This window comes from Anolis sagrei, chromosome 6, assembly GCF_037176765.1.
Source record: "Anolis sagrei isolate rAnoSag1 chromosome 6, rAnoSag1.mat, whole genome shotgun sequence".
In the NCBI taxonomy this organism is placed as follows: Eukaryota; Metazoa; Chordata; class Lepidosauria; order Squamata; family Dactyloidae; genus Anolis; species Anolis sagrei.
In genome coordinates, this window is record NC_090026.1 from 57,095,761 (window position 1) to 57,113,507 (window position 17,747).

Here is a 17,747-nt window from a genome sequence, read left to right on the forward strand (position 1 = left end):
CGCTCGCTTCCATGACTTCCTTTGATCTCAAGACAAACTCGCTACTTCTATGTTGATACCATTGGTGTTGGACTTCTTACTTACCTTGGTTCAACGGAACCTTGCCCTTGCCTCCATAAAATCTTACCTAGTGGGAATTTCCTGGTCTTTCCAACAACAGGGCCTACCTCCCCCCCTTCCCCCCAGTTTCAAACCATCTTGTAAAGACTTTCCTCAAGGGGTACACAAATCTACACCCACCAATCCACCCACCTACCCTGGGATGGAGTCTCAAACTCATCCGCTCTCATCTCTCTGGCCCACCCTTTGAACCATTTGCCGCATTGGACCTCTGCCTCGTCTCCTGGAAGATCACCTTATTGGTGGCTATCACTTCAGCCCGCCACCAATCCGAGCTGACAGTGCTTCGAGTTGATGTACCTTACCTCCTCTTCCAACAGGACCAAGCCATCCTCCATACTGTCATCACCTTTCTGCCGAAGGCAATGTCGGTGTTCCATGTGAGGAGTGGGCGGGATTACAGCCAAAATTTAAAATATTCACCTAGATTCACCTTTTCCGTTGGAGCCTGTGCAGGCTCAAATAGTCCATATATGTGGATTCACAGAGTACTTGAAGAAACATGGTTACAGGTAAGCAACCTGACCTTACTAGCAAACTGGAGGTTAAACCAGCCCCTTATAAGAAATACAGACACATACATATATTGTAACAACAAAATGTATGGTGACACAATATATTTCATGAAAATCTTTTATTTATATATTTTTTGAAATATTTACTTTGTAAGATAATAACATGTATTTCTAAGGTTTTCCAAGAGGAATATATTACTGCACCACAATAATCAACTCCTTTGCAAAAATGCATCCAAATTGGTAAATGCATCCAAATTGGTAAATCTTTTTTCACATAGACTCAGTGGTTTCTCATTACATTCACAAGACACAGCTATGCATTGGAGACTGACACACTAATAGTTTGGAAAGCTCTGATCCAAAGAATTGTTTCCAAATCTATTTGGCTGGAAAGTATTTGTCTCCACAATATGAGAACCATATGTATGCCCATAGCTACAATTCTTTTTCTTCTTCCTGAAAATACTCTAGCACTGTATAACAAGTATAAACATTTTTAGTACAACCTGTTTAGAGATAACCTGGACAAGGATGATTCCCTTATACCAGGCCTGCACAACTTGGAGGCTCCTGAGTGTTTCAGCTCCCCAAATATCTGACCATTGAACAGGCAGGGGCTTCTGGGAGTTGAAGGCTCAAACAGCTGGAGAGCCATCAGTTTTGCAGGCCTGCCCTATACCAAATATGAGCAAAGTATGTCCCCACATATCTTGTCGGGCTGCAAATCCAATCGCTCCCAGTTGACATAGCCCATAATGAGAAACATTGGGAGTTGCTTCTCAATAAATAATTATAGCTCCACATTTTGCTCACTTCTGCTACTTCTGCCCTAAAGCTGGCTGAAAACCTGGGAGCTGAGCCAAGTAGAGAAGAAATGTCACACCCTATTTAAGGCCCTTTTCTCTGCTTTTATGTTCATTAGGGAACAAAAACTGTTTTAGCAGATAATAGGATACACAGCCCAGTATAGACCAACAGAAAATGTAATCTAAATGTGAATGCTGATTTCCCTTGTAGGGAAACTAGGGAGAATGCTCGCTATTATGTCTGTTTACTTATCTTTCTCCTGTATTCAGGGGCTAGAGAATTCTAATTTCTTGCCAGACTACAAACCCAGGATTTTATGGGATGCTCCTATGGCCATTAAAGTGGAATAATAGTGCTGTAATTGTGCAGTGGAAAAAGCTGTATCACAGAGTGCAGATAACTCACAAGATCTATCAGCATTTGGGTCCCTTTAAGTGTTCCTCATAGCATCCACAGTGGGAAACATAGTTTGAGAAACTAATTAAACCATCCCAACTGAAAGAACAGTTAGTTTTGTGTTCCAGAACCCCACATGGGTTTACTCTGACTAAAGAAAGCCTATGAATAGTGAAATTAGCCCCACATGCAAGCTGTGTATTGAGCCTCTAAAAAGCAGTATTTTGAACTGAAAATGAAGCTATAGAGTATTTGAGTGCACTCTACATAAAGTACTGTTTTTACACTATGAGGTTCTGAGGGGAATCTTGACACTTCAGTGTCACTGGATCACTATTTCCTGTTCTTAATACTACATTATCTTATACCTGAAATGTGATATCCAAATATTTAATGTGTATCTTACCTTCTTGTTTTAGAGTTTCAAATTTATTAGGTGAACACAGTCCACTGGGAAATGGTGTTTACAGATCTGTAGGTGAATGGCTGGAAGCCATAAAAATGGGACGGTATACAGAGATTTTCATGGAAAATGGATACAGTTCTATGGATGCTGTGACCCAGGTGACCTTGGAGTGAGTAAATTTCCTGATCATTTTCATTGAAATAAGAGAGGATCCTCATTGTTGGAAGCCAGTTTAGAAAGAAAAGATAGAGGACAATCGGGAGCATTTGGATTTTTTAAAAACAATCTCACCTGATTCTATGGAAACGTCATCATTTATATCTTCCATAAATTATAACAGACTTGTAAGACAACTGAACCTGTGGTTATTACTCTTGTTTACAATACATCCGTTCCTTTGAGTTTGAACACAGGTATGTCATCCAGATTCTGGCATATGGCTTGGTCCAGTTTTATGTAATGAAGGCACTAGTATCCTGATACCTCAGTGGTGTGACTAAGAGAGTTTTGAAGAACATGCTCTTCAGTTACACGAGTGAATGAGAAGGTTTTGATTTCACAAACATGTAGAAACATCATGGGGATGGTAGTGGAGAATTCACAATGTTCCAGGATATAGTCACAGCTTCTTGTTAAATTGAGGAAAAAGTCAGGAAGAGAGTTGGGGCTGTATTGCTTTGTTTGAATTCTGTTGCAATACGGAAATATTAGGAAGACTTTCAATTCTAGGAGGAGAATTGATATTATTTGCTCCTCTTTGCCTTTGAGACTTTGACACATTCTTTTAACCTGTCACCCCTGAGATCACTTCTCCACAGAAATAACAGACTGGCCCCTGGGGTAAAAAATTCTGGGGAGGAAATCCCTTGACAAGAAAGCTGAAAACAAAGACATATTCCTTGCCTGCATCTGAGACTGTCAAACCCAGGAGGGACTGGCACAAATTAGTTGGGGTTCGATGGTTCCCTCAAACTTTACATCTGATAGGTTGAGGTGCTGGGCGTCAGGACACACTGTTAGAAGTATAACACCAGGTAGGCAATGCCAGGAGATTTTTTAAAAGTTCATTTCTATAGCTGGGACTGTGAGATATAGAGCAGAAGGCACATATCTCTGAATGATGTAAGAAAAAACATGCTATTGACAAGGATATTCCCCACTCTGGCACTGGTCTAGAGTAAATATTATGAAATTCACCAGGCTCATCCAGTTTACTAGGCTTCTCTAGGCTCCTTAAGTTTCAGGAAACCCTTGCCAATGACACCAGTTTTGATTTTTCTAAAGTACTATAGTCTCTTCAGTGTTGCACTGTACCCTTGCATCTCTAAAAATCTATATATTGTCACCTCAAAGGTGTGTACAAACCAATTCCAAGGGTGGCATGCACTTAAGAATATGTGGTCTATTTGCTTTAGTTTCCGCACATCAAAGCATGTTCCTGAAAGAACAGAAATATTTAAAATCCTTTATCTTCTTAACTTCTTCTCAGCATGGGAGTTGCAAATAGTCTGTCGCAGGTTTCTGGCTGTGCTAAGAAACCTAACTTTATCTTCCTTCATCCATTTCAGATGTAAAGCAAGGGAGGGGGGATATTGGCTGCAGTGTGAATTTCAGAAACCATTTCCAATTCAGTTATCCACCAGAACTCAGCAGAGCAGAATGGGACTTATTTTCAGTAATCGCAGTGACCTGTTTACAAATACAGATTCTAATTCCAAATGTTGAGCCTTGGAATCATCATTTTGAGATCTAGTATAGATTTCTGCAGAACATTAACTAAGACCACTGGTAATTGGGGGAAAGTGCCCATCCAAAATGAAAAATTGGTGAAGAAAAAACAGGATTTTTTTCACTTCTTAGTTTTGTCTCTGGATTATATTTTATTGGGAAATCTCAGATTCTGCTCAGGTTAGAGAGCCAATAACCACTACCACTTCTCACATGTATTGTGTAGCATGGTTATTTTTTAATTATTCTTATTTGCTTCCTTATGTCACAATTAATGATAAGAATTGAATAGAGAAAAAAAGTTTAAACCTTCCTTCTGTTTTAATGATCAGATAAAATATGCATTGTGTTCTGCATTTGTACACCCTCTTTGTTAATTTTGGATAACCTGGTACTGTCTTTTATGTGTTGTGAATTTGATCACTCCAGGCAACAACTGAAAAAAAAAATCTGCAAATTATAACTTGGGGCAGGTGTGTTCTTTATTTTTGCATGCACTTCTTTGCTGAGTTGAACCCAAATTTGTGAAGCACCAAGAGCTCTAAACTGGTATACTAAATGCTTTTTTTGCATTTCTTTTAAATGACAATGTACATGTATTTGTGCCTGTACAATCCTTGAGCACTGATTACTGTTTTGATACTTGATACTGTATTGCCCCTTGGGTGACAGAGGTAGAGTTTCATGCCCCAAATTGCTTTCAAAAAATTCACCTGCCCAGTAAAAATGAAAACAAACACATCTAAAATGTTATCTGCTGGTATTTCTTTCTGAACATGACTGTACTTGCAGGGGCTTATTTCCCATTAGCAATTGTTTTGTCTATTAACTGAATTGTACTTGTGAAGGAGAATCATCTCTAGTGTCAGTGAAGTTCTAATCTTCAGATACTTAAATTTTAGTCCAAGTTTCAAGTTACATGCAGTTTTTTAAGAATGTGGTTGTAAACTTTTTGTATCTGTAAAGTTTTCAAAGGGAACAGGTTTACGAACAGAGAGAAAATGCACCAATATTTTATTACAATTTATTCTGTAGAATAGCAGCTGTGGGATCCAGTCTTGTAGAGACTAAACGTTACACCATTTCTACTGGTACTACTCAAAGTGGTGGTCACAGACTAATGGCATGTGCTGCTGTTCCTTGGAGAGTTTCGAGGGGGGGGGGGGAAACAGTTGTAGGTAGCGGGCACAAATATGGTACCAGTTTCTGGCACCTTGGGAAAAAAATGCTGCCCAGTCACATCAGAATGGTTGATGCCTCTCACACATGAGACATTTTAATAGCAATAGCTGCCAAAAACTCTGAAGATTATTCTTTTTGCATTAATTCCCCAAAGTATTTATCAGAGGAAGTTTTTTTTTTTAACACACTCATAAAACTAACCTTTTTAGAAATCTCTGGTAGAGTTGACCCATACAATATTGTTTGTTGTTTCCTAAAATGTGTTATATGATTGATGTAATCCCATCAAATCGTAGAGAATTTTACCTCTTCCCCTGAAAATGAGGAGCTCCCTGACATGCTTAAACACAACCAAAGCAATGGAGATGCATTTAATGAAAGTGGCAAACCACATTTCGCTTCACCGGCTCCCTGGAGCAACCCAACTATCAAGATTTTAGTTGAGCCAAACTTCAATAGTTGGAGAATGAAGACTTCAGTATTTTTCTCCTAGCCGTGTTGAATCTAGAAATTGGAAATAATTTTGTTTCTGCTTAGTTTTTTTATAAGAGTTTACCAAATTATGCAATATTTACATATTTGGAAAGGAAAAATCTTTGGATTTTAAAAATGTGAATGTAGAGAAACTGAAGTTGAAAGATAAATCCATTGAGGCCTTTTAGTGCTTGAGTCAAGTCTGGATTTCAATTTCTGTGTATTCAGTCATGCTCATGCAAATTAGTGTTGTGTCACATATTTTTTGCAGAAAGATTGTTAATCTTTAACACTTATTTGGCAAGCAGGTGCAGTGTAGATCTTTTCACACTAGGAATAGCTTGCCCTACTTAATTTGGCTAACATACATATAGAGAATTCAACAAGATTTAGACATTTTTTTATACATAGAGTGGAAATAATCTCAAGTTTCAGAAAATCTGGTTATAGGAAAAAAAACAAAAATGGCAGATTTACTCAATCTGCTGGGTCACTAGCTCCTGTAGATTTTATATCATGAGCTATGAAACTCCCTGTACTTAATACCATAGAATTTCATTATAAGAAACTTTACTCCCTTTTTACCTTCTTAGTTTCTAACTTTACTGAATAACAGCAGAAATATTTTGAAAACACTATTGTCGGCTGAATATTAATATAACATATTTTGTGTTGTCGAAGGCTTTCATGGCTGGAATCACTGGGTTGCTGTAAGTTTTTCGGGCTGTATGGCTATGTTCCAAAAGCATTCTCTCCTGATGTTTTGCCTGCATCTATGGCAGGCATCCTCAGAGCTTGTGACTATTTTGCTTTCTCTCTTTTAAAAGATGCTATGGAATACTGTTTTATCTGTGGAGCAAAATACTATTCCATATATATTAAGAAAACATGTCTGGAACTTGGCAGGGTGTCATTGAAGTTGTTGCTCTGACATGTTCAGCAGAATGAGGTAGAACATAGATTGAGGTGGAACATACAATGGGATAGAATTATTTAATACTCCAGACAGAGCACAGCTGCTTTTAAAATTGTTCTTTAGAACCAATTACAGATAGGAAATTTACACTGCTGGTCTAAATTTCAAGAAACATCATGAACACAAAGAAGGCAATTCTTGATACTTAACAGTTGGAGCTTATGTCTTAAATCAGGGGTCCTCAAACTTTTTAAACAGAGGGCCAGGTCACAGTCCCTCAAACTGTTGGAGGGTCGGATTATCACTTGAAAAAAACATGAATGAATTTCTACGCACATTGCACATATCTTATTTATAGTGCAAAAAACACTTTAAAACAATACAATAATTAAAATGAAGAACAATTTCAACAAATATAAAATTATTAGTATTTTAATGGGAAGTGTGGGCCTACTTTTGGCTTATGAAACAGGATTGTTGATGTTGTTGTTTGCTTTCAAGTCGTTTCAGACTTAGGTTGACCCTGAGCGAGGGCCAGGTAAAGGGCCTTGGAGGGCCGCATCCGGCCCCCGGCCCATAGTTTGAGGACCCCTGTCTTAAATACTTGAATATGCCAGAGCTGACCAAGGGTGTAATCATATCTTTCTGCTACTTCAGTTCATCTTAGGGGGACTTACACAATAGAACATCCTGGTAGATTTGCCCTAAGTTCTCATAGTCATCTCTAAACCTTAGATCTTCCAGAGATCATCTAAAGGAGTGGTTCTCAGCCTGTGGGTCCCCAGATGTTTGGGCCTTCAACTCCCAGAAATCCTAACAGTTGGTAAACTGACTGGGATTTCTGGGAGTTGTAAGCTAAAACACCTGGGGACCTACAGGTTGAGAACCACTGATCTAAAGCTTAGAGATGACCATGAGAACCAGTGAGATATGTTAAAAGGAAAACACACACACACACACAAAACACGAAACCACATTTCTTCATTTTCTGTATGCATGTGATATACACTATTTAGTTTTTAATTATCTCTGGAAGATCTTAGATTTGAGTTACACTTTATACTTCATAATTCAGGAATAAATCATTCCTGAAGATACATGAGATGATATCAACAATGTATGGTGCCTATATGACACATACAGGTTGTCTTTCCTTCATAAAACTCAAATGTCTCAAAGACTGAGTCTCTACATTCATTTTTATTCCAGGGCATCTCAACCATTTACAAAAGTTGGTTTTGATGTGATTTGTCAATGCTAATATTATACATTATTTTGCAGCCACTCTGTAGAATTTTTTAAAACAATGTCTGGCAACAGAATTACTAATACAAACTAAAATAATCTCATTTTAAATAGTCTGATCCATATGTATATTAAATTAAGCCAGTTTACCTTCAACCAGTCACATCAGCCCCAAGATTTTTCATTTTTTTCAAGATCTGTAATTTTTTTCATCACACAGAAAACTAACATGTATCATGTCGCCATTCTTTAAAAATGTTTAAAGAATTATCATACCTATAATTCTTTTGTGTCAGAGTTTCAACTATGTTTCAGCTAGTATTTTTGGCAGGGCTTCTGTGGTCTACTTCAGTTGTTAAAGCAGAAGCAAAACAGGCAAGGTACAAGTTGCTTGTACATCATATTTGTCCCAGTTTTTGTATCACATATAGACTGGCTGTGGATTGCCAAAGGTGACATTTCTAGACAACTCTTTTATGTTTTGTTATGAAGTTGAATTGCCTTGTTTTGATGAGATTGTCTTACTGAAAGCACAACTGGTGATAGACACAATTCCTGGATTGTAATAAATGCATGTTTTGAGCATACCTGTATATCTTAAAACAGATACTTTCATTCATGTTCACAGGCAAATTAATGAAATTACTTTAAATTAGTTATTCTTCCATTTGGCTGCATAACCCGGCTGATTTAGACCAGGGGGTGATATAGTTTCCCAAAGAACAGAGATGTGTTGCACATTGTTTAATATGTCATTGCATACTGGAACTCACATGAAACCTTTTAATTCTTCATAAAAGGGGGAAACCCTCCAAAATTCACATTTATTTTTGTTTACAGTGACATTTCGATGACTATTCTAGAAAGAGGGTCGCACAGTTAAGAGCATTGGGTCAGAATCTCTTAGCAATATAAATTGCCTTCAATCCTTTAAGACTATCACAATTTATAAAAGTTGAAAACCTGAGAACTTTGGGGAAAGAAATAGAATCTTGTTTGATTTGATTGTGTCTCTATTCTAAAACTGTGAAAAGACCTTTAGAATTTTATTTTTTAAAAAACAATTGATTGTTAATAATTTGTTTTTGAAGAAGGGAAAAATGGAAACTTTACATGTTGTGACATGTTCAGTGGAGATGACTATTCATTTTGTTCCAGAGCTGGGACTTGGGGGATCAAATAAAAATCAAAAGTGAACTCTTCAGAGTAGGTTTTATCCCTGAAACCGCAGTGATAAAACTTGATTTAAAATTCTGTTGGTTCTAGATCTCCATCCTGAAATTTCAGCCCAACCAGATATCTCAGAAATTGCATTGGTGGGGAAAAGAAGAGACTGGTCCTATTTATAAAAAAAAACCAGCCTCTGTAAGAGGCAAACCTATGTGTCTGCCATGTGTTAGAAAGGCAAATGAGCAAGTAAAATGATGATGCCCAACCCCAAGATTTTTAAGTGTACCTGGTAGTTTTAGTTGACTTTGAATGTGAGTGCCCAACTTGAGTCTCATTCAAAAGGATATTGGTGTAACTGCCTTTTGGAGTTGTTGCAAACTGTCTGCTCACAACCTGAGTCATCTGAAACAATTTGAAAATCTTGGTGACTTTCTTGCAGTAGGCAAGTCAAGAATTCTGTTTGCCAGCAAGACCCAGCCTATTCTCAACAAGGCTGCGTTGTGAATGGTCACAGACCGAAAAAAATGGGCTTCTGTGGCTATTGCCCCAAGTCCTGTGCTCTGTTCAAGCTGCCTGACTACAGACCTGATGATCAGTGTATTCCACAATTTGTTCTGCCATGTAGTTCTAATTCTAGCAAAAGAATTGGATATCATGTTTTCCACCTATGCTTCTGTCTGGATTATCAGACCGTTAACCACAGGAGAGAGAAACAACTATTTTCTAAACTTGTGGACAATCCTTGGTGGCTTTGAGTGTCTTCCCTTGCTCAGCAAGGATAACTTTGCCAGAACAACCCGCAAGAATAGCTAGCTCACAAGGCTGACCTCTTTTAGTCGTGTACTTAGCTGGACTTTAATGGCTAACAACAAAAGGTGGACTTCTTCACATCTCCTTTTTGAAAGATATGTACTCACTGAATCTCAGGACACCTTGTTGCTTGTCATCCAGTGGACGGCTCTGAATATTTGTAACAGTTACATGTGTCTGTTGTGTTATGTTGTACTTGTTTCTTGTTTCCTTTTAAAATAAATGTTTATTTATAATTTTAAAAATCCCTCACTCATTGAAAAAAATGTACCAAGAATTCACCGGCTCTTGCTTTTTATTCCTCATTTTTCATGCTATGAAATGATTATTTCAAGACCAATTGCGATGCCTGTCAGGAATGGGATAAACAACAAGAGCAGATGAACATTTTATGTTTTATAAAGAATCTTTAAGAACTGGGCTGGCAAAAATGTGTCCCCGAATCCACGAGTCTTTCCAGGAAATTTTCGTTTTAGAAATAGGGATGCCAGAGTCCACCTCTGTCACAGGATATACATTTATATTTATGAAAACCAGATATATTTAATTTGTTTAACTGCCAGTTTCGTTTTCTTGATTGACTGCTTGAAAAAGTTGAGTAAATACCAAAGAAAATTTGCCTCATGTAAGGTTTTTTCATGTTTCCATCTCTGATGACAATGAAAAGTGTTGAGGAATGCATAGCTTCACAGTATGTTCCTCTGTCTGTAGAAGCTTTGAGGATGGAGCTGTGCAAATTTCCTACCAAAAAAAAAAAAGAAAGAAACAATGACATTCCTTAACTTACCCATTTAGCCCTTATGAGAAGAAAAAAAAGTCCCCATTATCACTAGCAATAAGGTTTCGGCATATTCTGGCCACATTCCATTGAGGGTTCTGCCCTTTGATGTGTGAATTAAGTTACAGGTATTGGGTTGAAATCTAATTTGTGCCTTGAATTCCTTTGGTAATCTTTGAGAAGCTACTATGGCCCTTTCTCACATCTACAATAGCATTGGCTCATGTCTGGTTTACTAAGTTCGTTATTTTCAATTCCTTGTGGAACATAAGAAGCATTCTTACAAAAGAGTCAGACCTTTGTTCATTTAGATCAGTGCTGCCCATTCTAGATTTCCCCAACAGGTTTGTAGCCATTATTTCCACCCAGTATATATTGGCCATTGGAGTTTATTTATTATTTATTTAAGACATTTCTACCCCATCTTTCTCACCCAGAGGGGACTCAAGGCAGCTTTACATACAAGCAATGATTTGATGCCTTAAAACTCAATGCACACTTAATATTAAAATAGAATTAAAAAGTACATTAAAAACAATCAAAACATTTTAAAACAATACATTCAGACTTAAACACGTAATCTACGAGCATAATCTGGGCCATTCCGATGGTCATTGCACATTGTTCCATGTCTATCTATTGCACAGGTTCCCTAAAGGCTTGATCAAAAAGCCACATTTTCACTCTCCTGTGGAAGGTCAGGAGGGGGGGGGGGTTATCTAATATCCCTGGGGAGTTCCACAGCGAGGGGCCATCACTGAGAAGGCTCTGTCTCTCGTCTCCATCAACAGTGCATTCAAACATTAACCTTTTACAGCCTTATGAGAAATTCTTGAGCTCTACCACAGAGCTCCTAAAGGCAAAATTGTCTTAATAACAAAATCAATTATAAATCCAGGCAGGAATGGAAAGAATATTCAGAAATATTCAAAAAATATTCAAAATGGCTGAAAATTGATTTCTTGAGCATCAGGAAAGTTTGACAAGGAGAATGCTGGAGGATGAGAATCTTCAGATATTTTCCTCCATGAAAATGCATAGGTTCATTATATGCACAGGAAGTGGCAGTTTTCTGGGCATAAAACACGCTTATAGAATCATAGAATCAAAGAGTTGGAAGAGACCTCATGGGCCATCCAGTCCAACCCCCTGCCAAGAAGCAGGAATATTGCATTCAAATCACCCCTGACAAATGGCCATCCAGCCTCTGCTTAAAAGCCTCCAAAGAAGGAGCCTCCACCACACTCCGGGGCAGAAAGTTCTACTGCTGAACGGCTTTCACAGTCAGGAAGTTCTTCCTCATGTTCAGATGGAATCTCCTTTCTTGTAGTTTGAAGCCATTGTTCCGCATCCTAGTCTCCAAGGAAGCAGAAAACAAGCTTGCTCCCTCCTCCCTGTGGCTTCCTCTCACATATTTATACATGGCTATCATATCTCCTCTCAGCCTTTTCTTCTTCAGGCTAAAAATGCCCAGCTCCTTAAGCCGCTCCTCATAGGGCTTGTTCTCCAGACCCTTGATCATTTTAGTCGCCCTCCTCTGGACACATTCCAGCTTGTCAATATCTCTCTTGAATTGTGGTGCCCAGAATTGGACACAATATTCCAGATGTGGTCTAACCAGAGCAGAATAGAGGGGTAGCATTACTTCCCTAGATCTAGACACTATGCTCCTATTAATGCAGGCCAAAATCCCATTGGCTTTTTTTGCTGCCACATCACATTGTTGGCTCATGTTTAACTTGTTGTCCACGAGGACTCCAAGATCTTTTTCACACGTACTGCTCTCGAGCCAGGCATCCCCCATTCTATATCTTTGCATTTCGTTTTTCCTGCCAAAATAGGGTATCTTGCATTTGTCAGTTAAACTTCATTTTGTTAGTTTTGGCCCATCTCTTACATAGAAAAAAATATTTCAGTATACAAAAACGTGTTTTACACAGAAAACAGTTTCCTGCATAAATTTGTTTTCTGCACAGAAAACTATGGGGGTTTTTTGTGCAGAAAAAATTATTTTCACTGCAGAAGGTGCTATTTTCTATGCTGCAAATGCTGCTTTGTGTTCAGTGTGTTCATTTTTTTTTCATATAGTAAGCATCAAACTGGAAAAGGTCTTTCAGACCACAAGAGCATAATGGTAATATTCTTATTTTTTTTAAAAAAATGCCTGTGATTATTAGATTTATGAAGATTTACATCTATAATGTAAATCAGATGATGAGCATATATATGAGTAGTGTGACTCTGCTCCCCCAAAATGATTGGAAAATAAATAAATAAAATAAATCAGGAGTAACACTCTTTCTAATTCAGGATGTGCTGTGTATAAACAAGATATGTCTTCAATATATTTTTAGACATTTAAACATTTAGACATGTAAGACTAGAATCCTGCTTGTTTCAGGAGAACCAAAATGGCGCAGAACACTGTAGACATGCCAGCAGTGCAAGAGTACAAAAGCTCTACTGACCTGGCCCTTGCTATCTTAGCTTGCAGTGAAATTGAAATAGTATTGGCACTTGAAATTTATGTTTTTGAGTCCTTGCTCAACAATGTTTACCCATTGTTGACAAGAGTAGAAAGAAATGTTAATAGAGGCCACAATTAGCTTCACATGATTCTGTGATCTGAAAAAGAAAAGATTCTCACTAATCTCAATGTATAGTGGATGTGCAGAAGAGGGAGAGACAGAAAGAAAGAGAGATAAATTGAGAGATAGGAGTTAGAATCCAGATAGGAAAGCATGTCCAGACTCAGGACAAAGTGCTCCATATGTCAATCCTGTTCACAGACGATACTGTTAGTTCTCAAAATGCATAGACTGTGGTGTTGGGCATAAAGTGTATTTTTTAAAAATGATTTGTTTGTGTTAGTGATTTTTTAAAAGTAGGGCAATAGTGTTTATTGCTGTGGAGACATGCAGGAATATACCAGGTGTGAGCATGCATTCAGCACCTAATTTAATTAATTCTTAAGTGTTAAAGGTGGCTGAATAAATCCAAACTCTGATCAACTGAAGGGCCTCATAGGTCTGAAAGTTCCACTGTACTAAGATTCTTCCCAGAGCAAATACTAATATGTTAGGAAAAGGCTAGGATAAACTTCCCTGATAGTGCAGAGTGTTCAGTAATATGAGTGTCAACTTGCAGATTGACATGTCTTTGCTATTTGCTAACCTGAGCTCTCACAAACTGCAGGTTGCCACATTGTCCAATATTTCTGAGAACTGTATATTAGATACATGTCAGAGACTACAGCTTCAACACAATATATAGTTACTTGTCATTTCTACTAGAGGACATGGATCAATTATACAAAAGGGTAAACACTTCATAGTTGCTTACATACAATCATAACTTGTGATGCAAAAAATGTTTCAAAATACATTTCATTAACATGAAATTTGAAAGAACACCAAAGATGTATTTATTTATTTATTTTATTTCTTATACTTGTATACCGCCGTTTCTCAGCCTGACCGGCGACTCAATGCGGTTTACAACAAGATAAAATCCACAACAATATACAATGTAAAACCACAAAGGCATAAAATACAATATTAATGTAACAATAAACAACACCATACAACTAAAATCATGATCCAGTTCGTCGTCCGATTTTCCAATTCCTGTAATCATCACATTGGTTGCACTGTTTAACCGAATGCTCGTTCAAACATCCAGGTTTTTAATCTTCTACGAAACACCATCAGCGAGGGGGCTGATCTTACCTCCATGGGGAGGGCGTTCCACAGCCAGGGGGCCACCACAGAAAAGGCCCTGTCTCTCATCCCCGCCAGCCGCACCTGTGAAGCAGGCGGGATAGAGAGCAGGGCCTCCCCAGAAGATCTGAGGGTCCTGGTGGGCTGATAGGCAGAGATACGTTCGGATAGGTAACGTGGGCCAGAACCGTTTAGGGCTTTATAGGCCAACGCCAGCACTTTGAATTGAGCCTGGTAGCAAATCGGTAGCCAGTGGAGCTGGTGCAGCAGAGGAGTTGTATGCTCCCTGCGCTCCGCTCCTGTTAGTATCATGGCTGCCGAGCATTGGACTAGCTGGAGCTTCTGGGCCGTCTTCAAAGGCAACCCCACGTAGCCATGTAGGCTAATAAGAGGTAGTATTCCCCCAGAATTCTCAGGAATATGGGTTATCCTTTTATTTTTAGGATTCTCCCTGCTACTGGGTGCCAGAAAAGGTTTGCGAAATAATCATACATATCAGATGCTTCTAGATGAGGCTTTTGTTGGACTATAACTCGGCTTTATTGCCAGAAGTTTACCCGAGATCCAAAAGATGTCACCTTTCATTAATAATCCTTCTGTATTTTCCAATTCCTCTGTTTTTTTGTCTTACTTACAATAAAAAAGAAAAAATAGATTTGGTATACATTGCTCTAGGAATCCTCTGTTGCTTTCATTACACCAAGCATTGCTGGCCGAGCAATTTTCAGAACTCATTGGAGGAAAGAATGAGACTTCTTAACACCAGCAGTATTATAATCATAATATAAAATCTGGCATTCACAGCTGTGACATTATTTGTGTGATTCCTTGGCTCCCTGCCATTCTGCTCTTGACTTCAACTCTGCTTAGGCACCTAAGGCATGTGCACACAAGATTTTTCTACTGCATAAAATCAGACATTCCAGAAATTGGACTTTGTGAGTTTGCTGTGAAGGATTTGGCTTGAGACAATACTACTTCTTAAAATATGAAGCACATCCTTTTAATTTCAACAGTAATAAAGCAAAATGTTTTCAGAAGCAATCTAACAATTGGGATTTTAATCTTATTATACCAGTTTGCATTCTGGCATTTTGCAAAGCATAAGAACCTGCTTCCAGTCCCCTTGATGTAGATCATATGTGTTAAGTGGTCAGATGCCTATTTGGATCCAATAAGGTACACACAAAAAGACAGATCCAAGAAAGTTTAGAACCTGGGGAGTCAATGGAAACCACACTGGTGGAGGTAAAGTCTGACAGATTCTAAGAAATGAAACAATAAATTGAAGGGGCTAAAAACATTAAAACGAATCATTACAGAAAGGTGAATGTCTCAAAAATGAACTTGAAAAATTCTAGAAAACTTCAAACTATTATAGGACAGAGTTGGAGAAGCTTATTTTCCCAAAATGGACCTAAATATGACTGTTGCTGTCCCACTCGCATATTTCCAAGCACATCCCTCCCTCCAAACATGCAGTTCTGTTTAAGGCTGTGGAGGCAGTGCACCAAATCTGCCTTCATAAATGGGAATTGTATATTAATTAGCAATAATCTACTGTAGTAACATGCTAGTACAAGGCATTTCATTGCTACCATGTAAATAACTGGCTCTTTAGATTGATAGAACACCAAATGTATTTACTAGCTAGTTTCATTTACCCACACTCCAAAAATATTCCTCCTTAGAAGTGTATTTGGATCTCTCTAGGTCCCTCCAAGCAATCCCATAACATTCTTCCATCCCAAGCATATCACAGAATAGCACTGTAAAATCTAGAGAGGCCCACCAATGAAAGCATGGGGATTGCATAGACTTTGAAAATTGGGGGGAAACAGGAACATGGCTGAAAATCAAGTTCTGACATTGTGGGGGTGGGCGATGATATTAAACAGTATGGGGGTTGCAATCCAATTAAAGTTAACTCATTGCTCTTGAGAGGTTCAATGAGTGACAATTCATCTTTTAATTTCCAGAGGGAAAAAAGACTCTAAGGGAGACCTTAGGGAATTACGGTCTGCAAAAACCACTCATTTCAATCTAAAATCTACACTGAAATGTTGAGTTGATAGCATTGAATGTCTGCCAACTTTATGTTTTATGTTTGGAAGCTGCCCTGAGTCCCATGGGGGGGGGGGGGTGTTGGTGTTAAAATAAATATTATTATTATTATTATTATTATTATTATTATTATTATTATTATATCAAAATGAAAACAAATTTAGCCAGATTCCTCCATGTAGAAAAACTAAAATGGGACAACAATTTATTTATTTATTTATTTACATCACTTATATCCCACCATATCAGCCCGCAGGCGACTCAGGCCAATCTTTTAAAGGTAGGATGCCAATTCCTGTCTTTTCAACAGTAAAGTCTAGAAAGACTTGCAGGATAGTATTCATAGTTGATACCTTGTTTTTTCGGCTAACTGAAATGTAAATCAGTTCTTCCCACCCCAGTCCCCTAGATTTGTGCCCTAAATGCTCCTATCCTCCATCTATCTACCTCCCTCTTCATCCCCTTCTCGTCCCTTCCCTTCTCTAAATAGTTTTTGTGCTTTGGCCTTCAACATACCTCTGTTTTCTAGCCTTTTAGGTTTTTAAAGTACAATGATTTGATGAGACTGTACCTCACTCTGTTTATGCTGGTCTATGACCATAATAAAGATTTTTGATTTTGATTACCTTGTTATTTTGTTTATTACGGGTCTTCAAATATCAGTTGCATTTTTCAATGTGCAGCCCTACAAACCATGTACAAAAATGTTAGCTCAATATAAGCTCTTGCTCAGCATCCCTTCCTACAGACGGATAACAAAATGAAAAGTGACTCATTTATTTAGTTACCGGAAACACTGGGTTGTTGTAGGTTTTCGGGTTATATGACCATGTTCTAGAAGCATTCTCTCCTGACGTTTCACCTGCATCTATGGCAAGCATCCTCAGAGGTTGTGAGGTCTGTGAAACATGGTAAAAGCCTTCCCTGCCCATTGACCTTCCAGAGTGTGGAACATTATGTATTTCCCAACTGCTCTTGCTACAGGCAAAGCAAGGGTTGAGTAGTATGGTGGCTAATGAACCAAACAAAGAACAAAAGGATGCCTCCCATTACTATTTCAAGGAAAAGCTTCATCCCCTGATCAATGCATGGTTCCTCATTGACCCTACAGTTTACTTCCATTTATCCACCGTTTAACATCTTCAGTCTAGAAAAAGTACTGCCATTTTGATTCTGCTGATGATATTATGTGTCCTGTAGGGATGGGTAGATTTCCTTCTTGTCTTCCTCCTTGATAGACTTTTGCTTCTCCTTTTGGAAAGGGTGGTGGGAGAGGAATTTCTGCCCAAGTAATGTTTATATGTATCACAAAGTGCTTTTAAATAGTATGGTCTGCAATCACTGGCAAATTTTAGAAAACAAAAACTCATGGGGGATCACATGTGCAGCCATCTTCCTCATGAGTCAACCTTTT

The 17,747-nt window shown here is 38.2% G+C and overlaps 1 protein-coding gene across 4 annotated transcripts in view; it reads left to right on the forward strand.

Moving 5' to 3' along the window:
* Window positions 1-17,747, forward strand: part of EPHA5 (EPH receptor A5) — a 339,685-nt gene that overhangs the window by 321,427 nt on the left and 511 nt on the right. For all 4 annotated transcript variants that reach the window (XM_060781401.2, XM_060781402.2, XM_060781403.2 and 1 more), the window contains one exon: window positions 2,261-2,416. In XM_060781401.2, coding sequence (XP_060637384.1) covers window positions 2,261-2,416 — 156 coding nt within the window. The remainder of the gene's footprint in view (window positions 1-2,260; window positions 2,417-17,747) is intronic.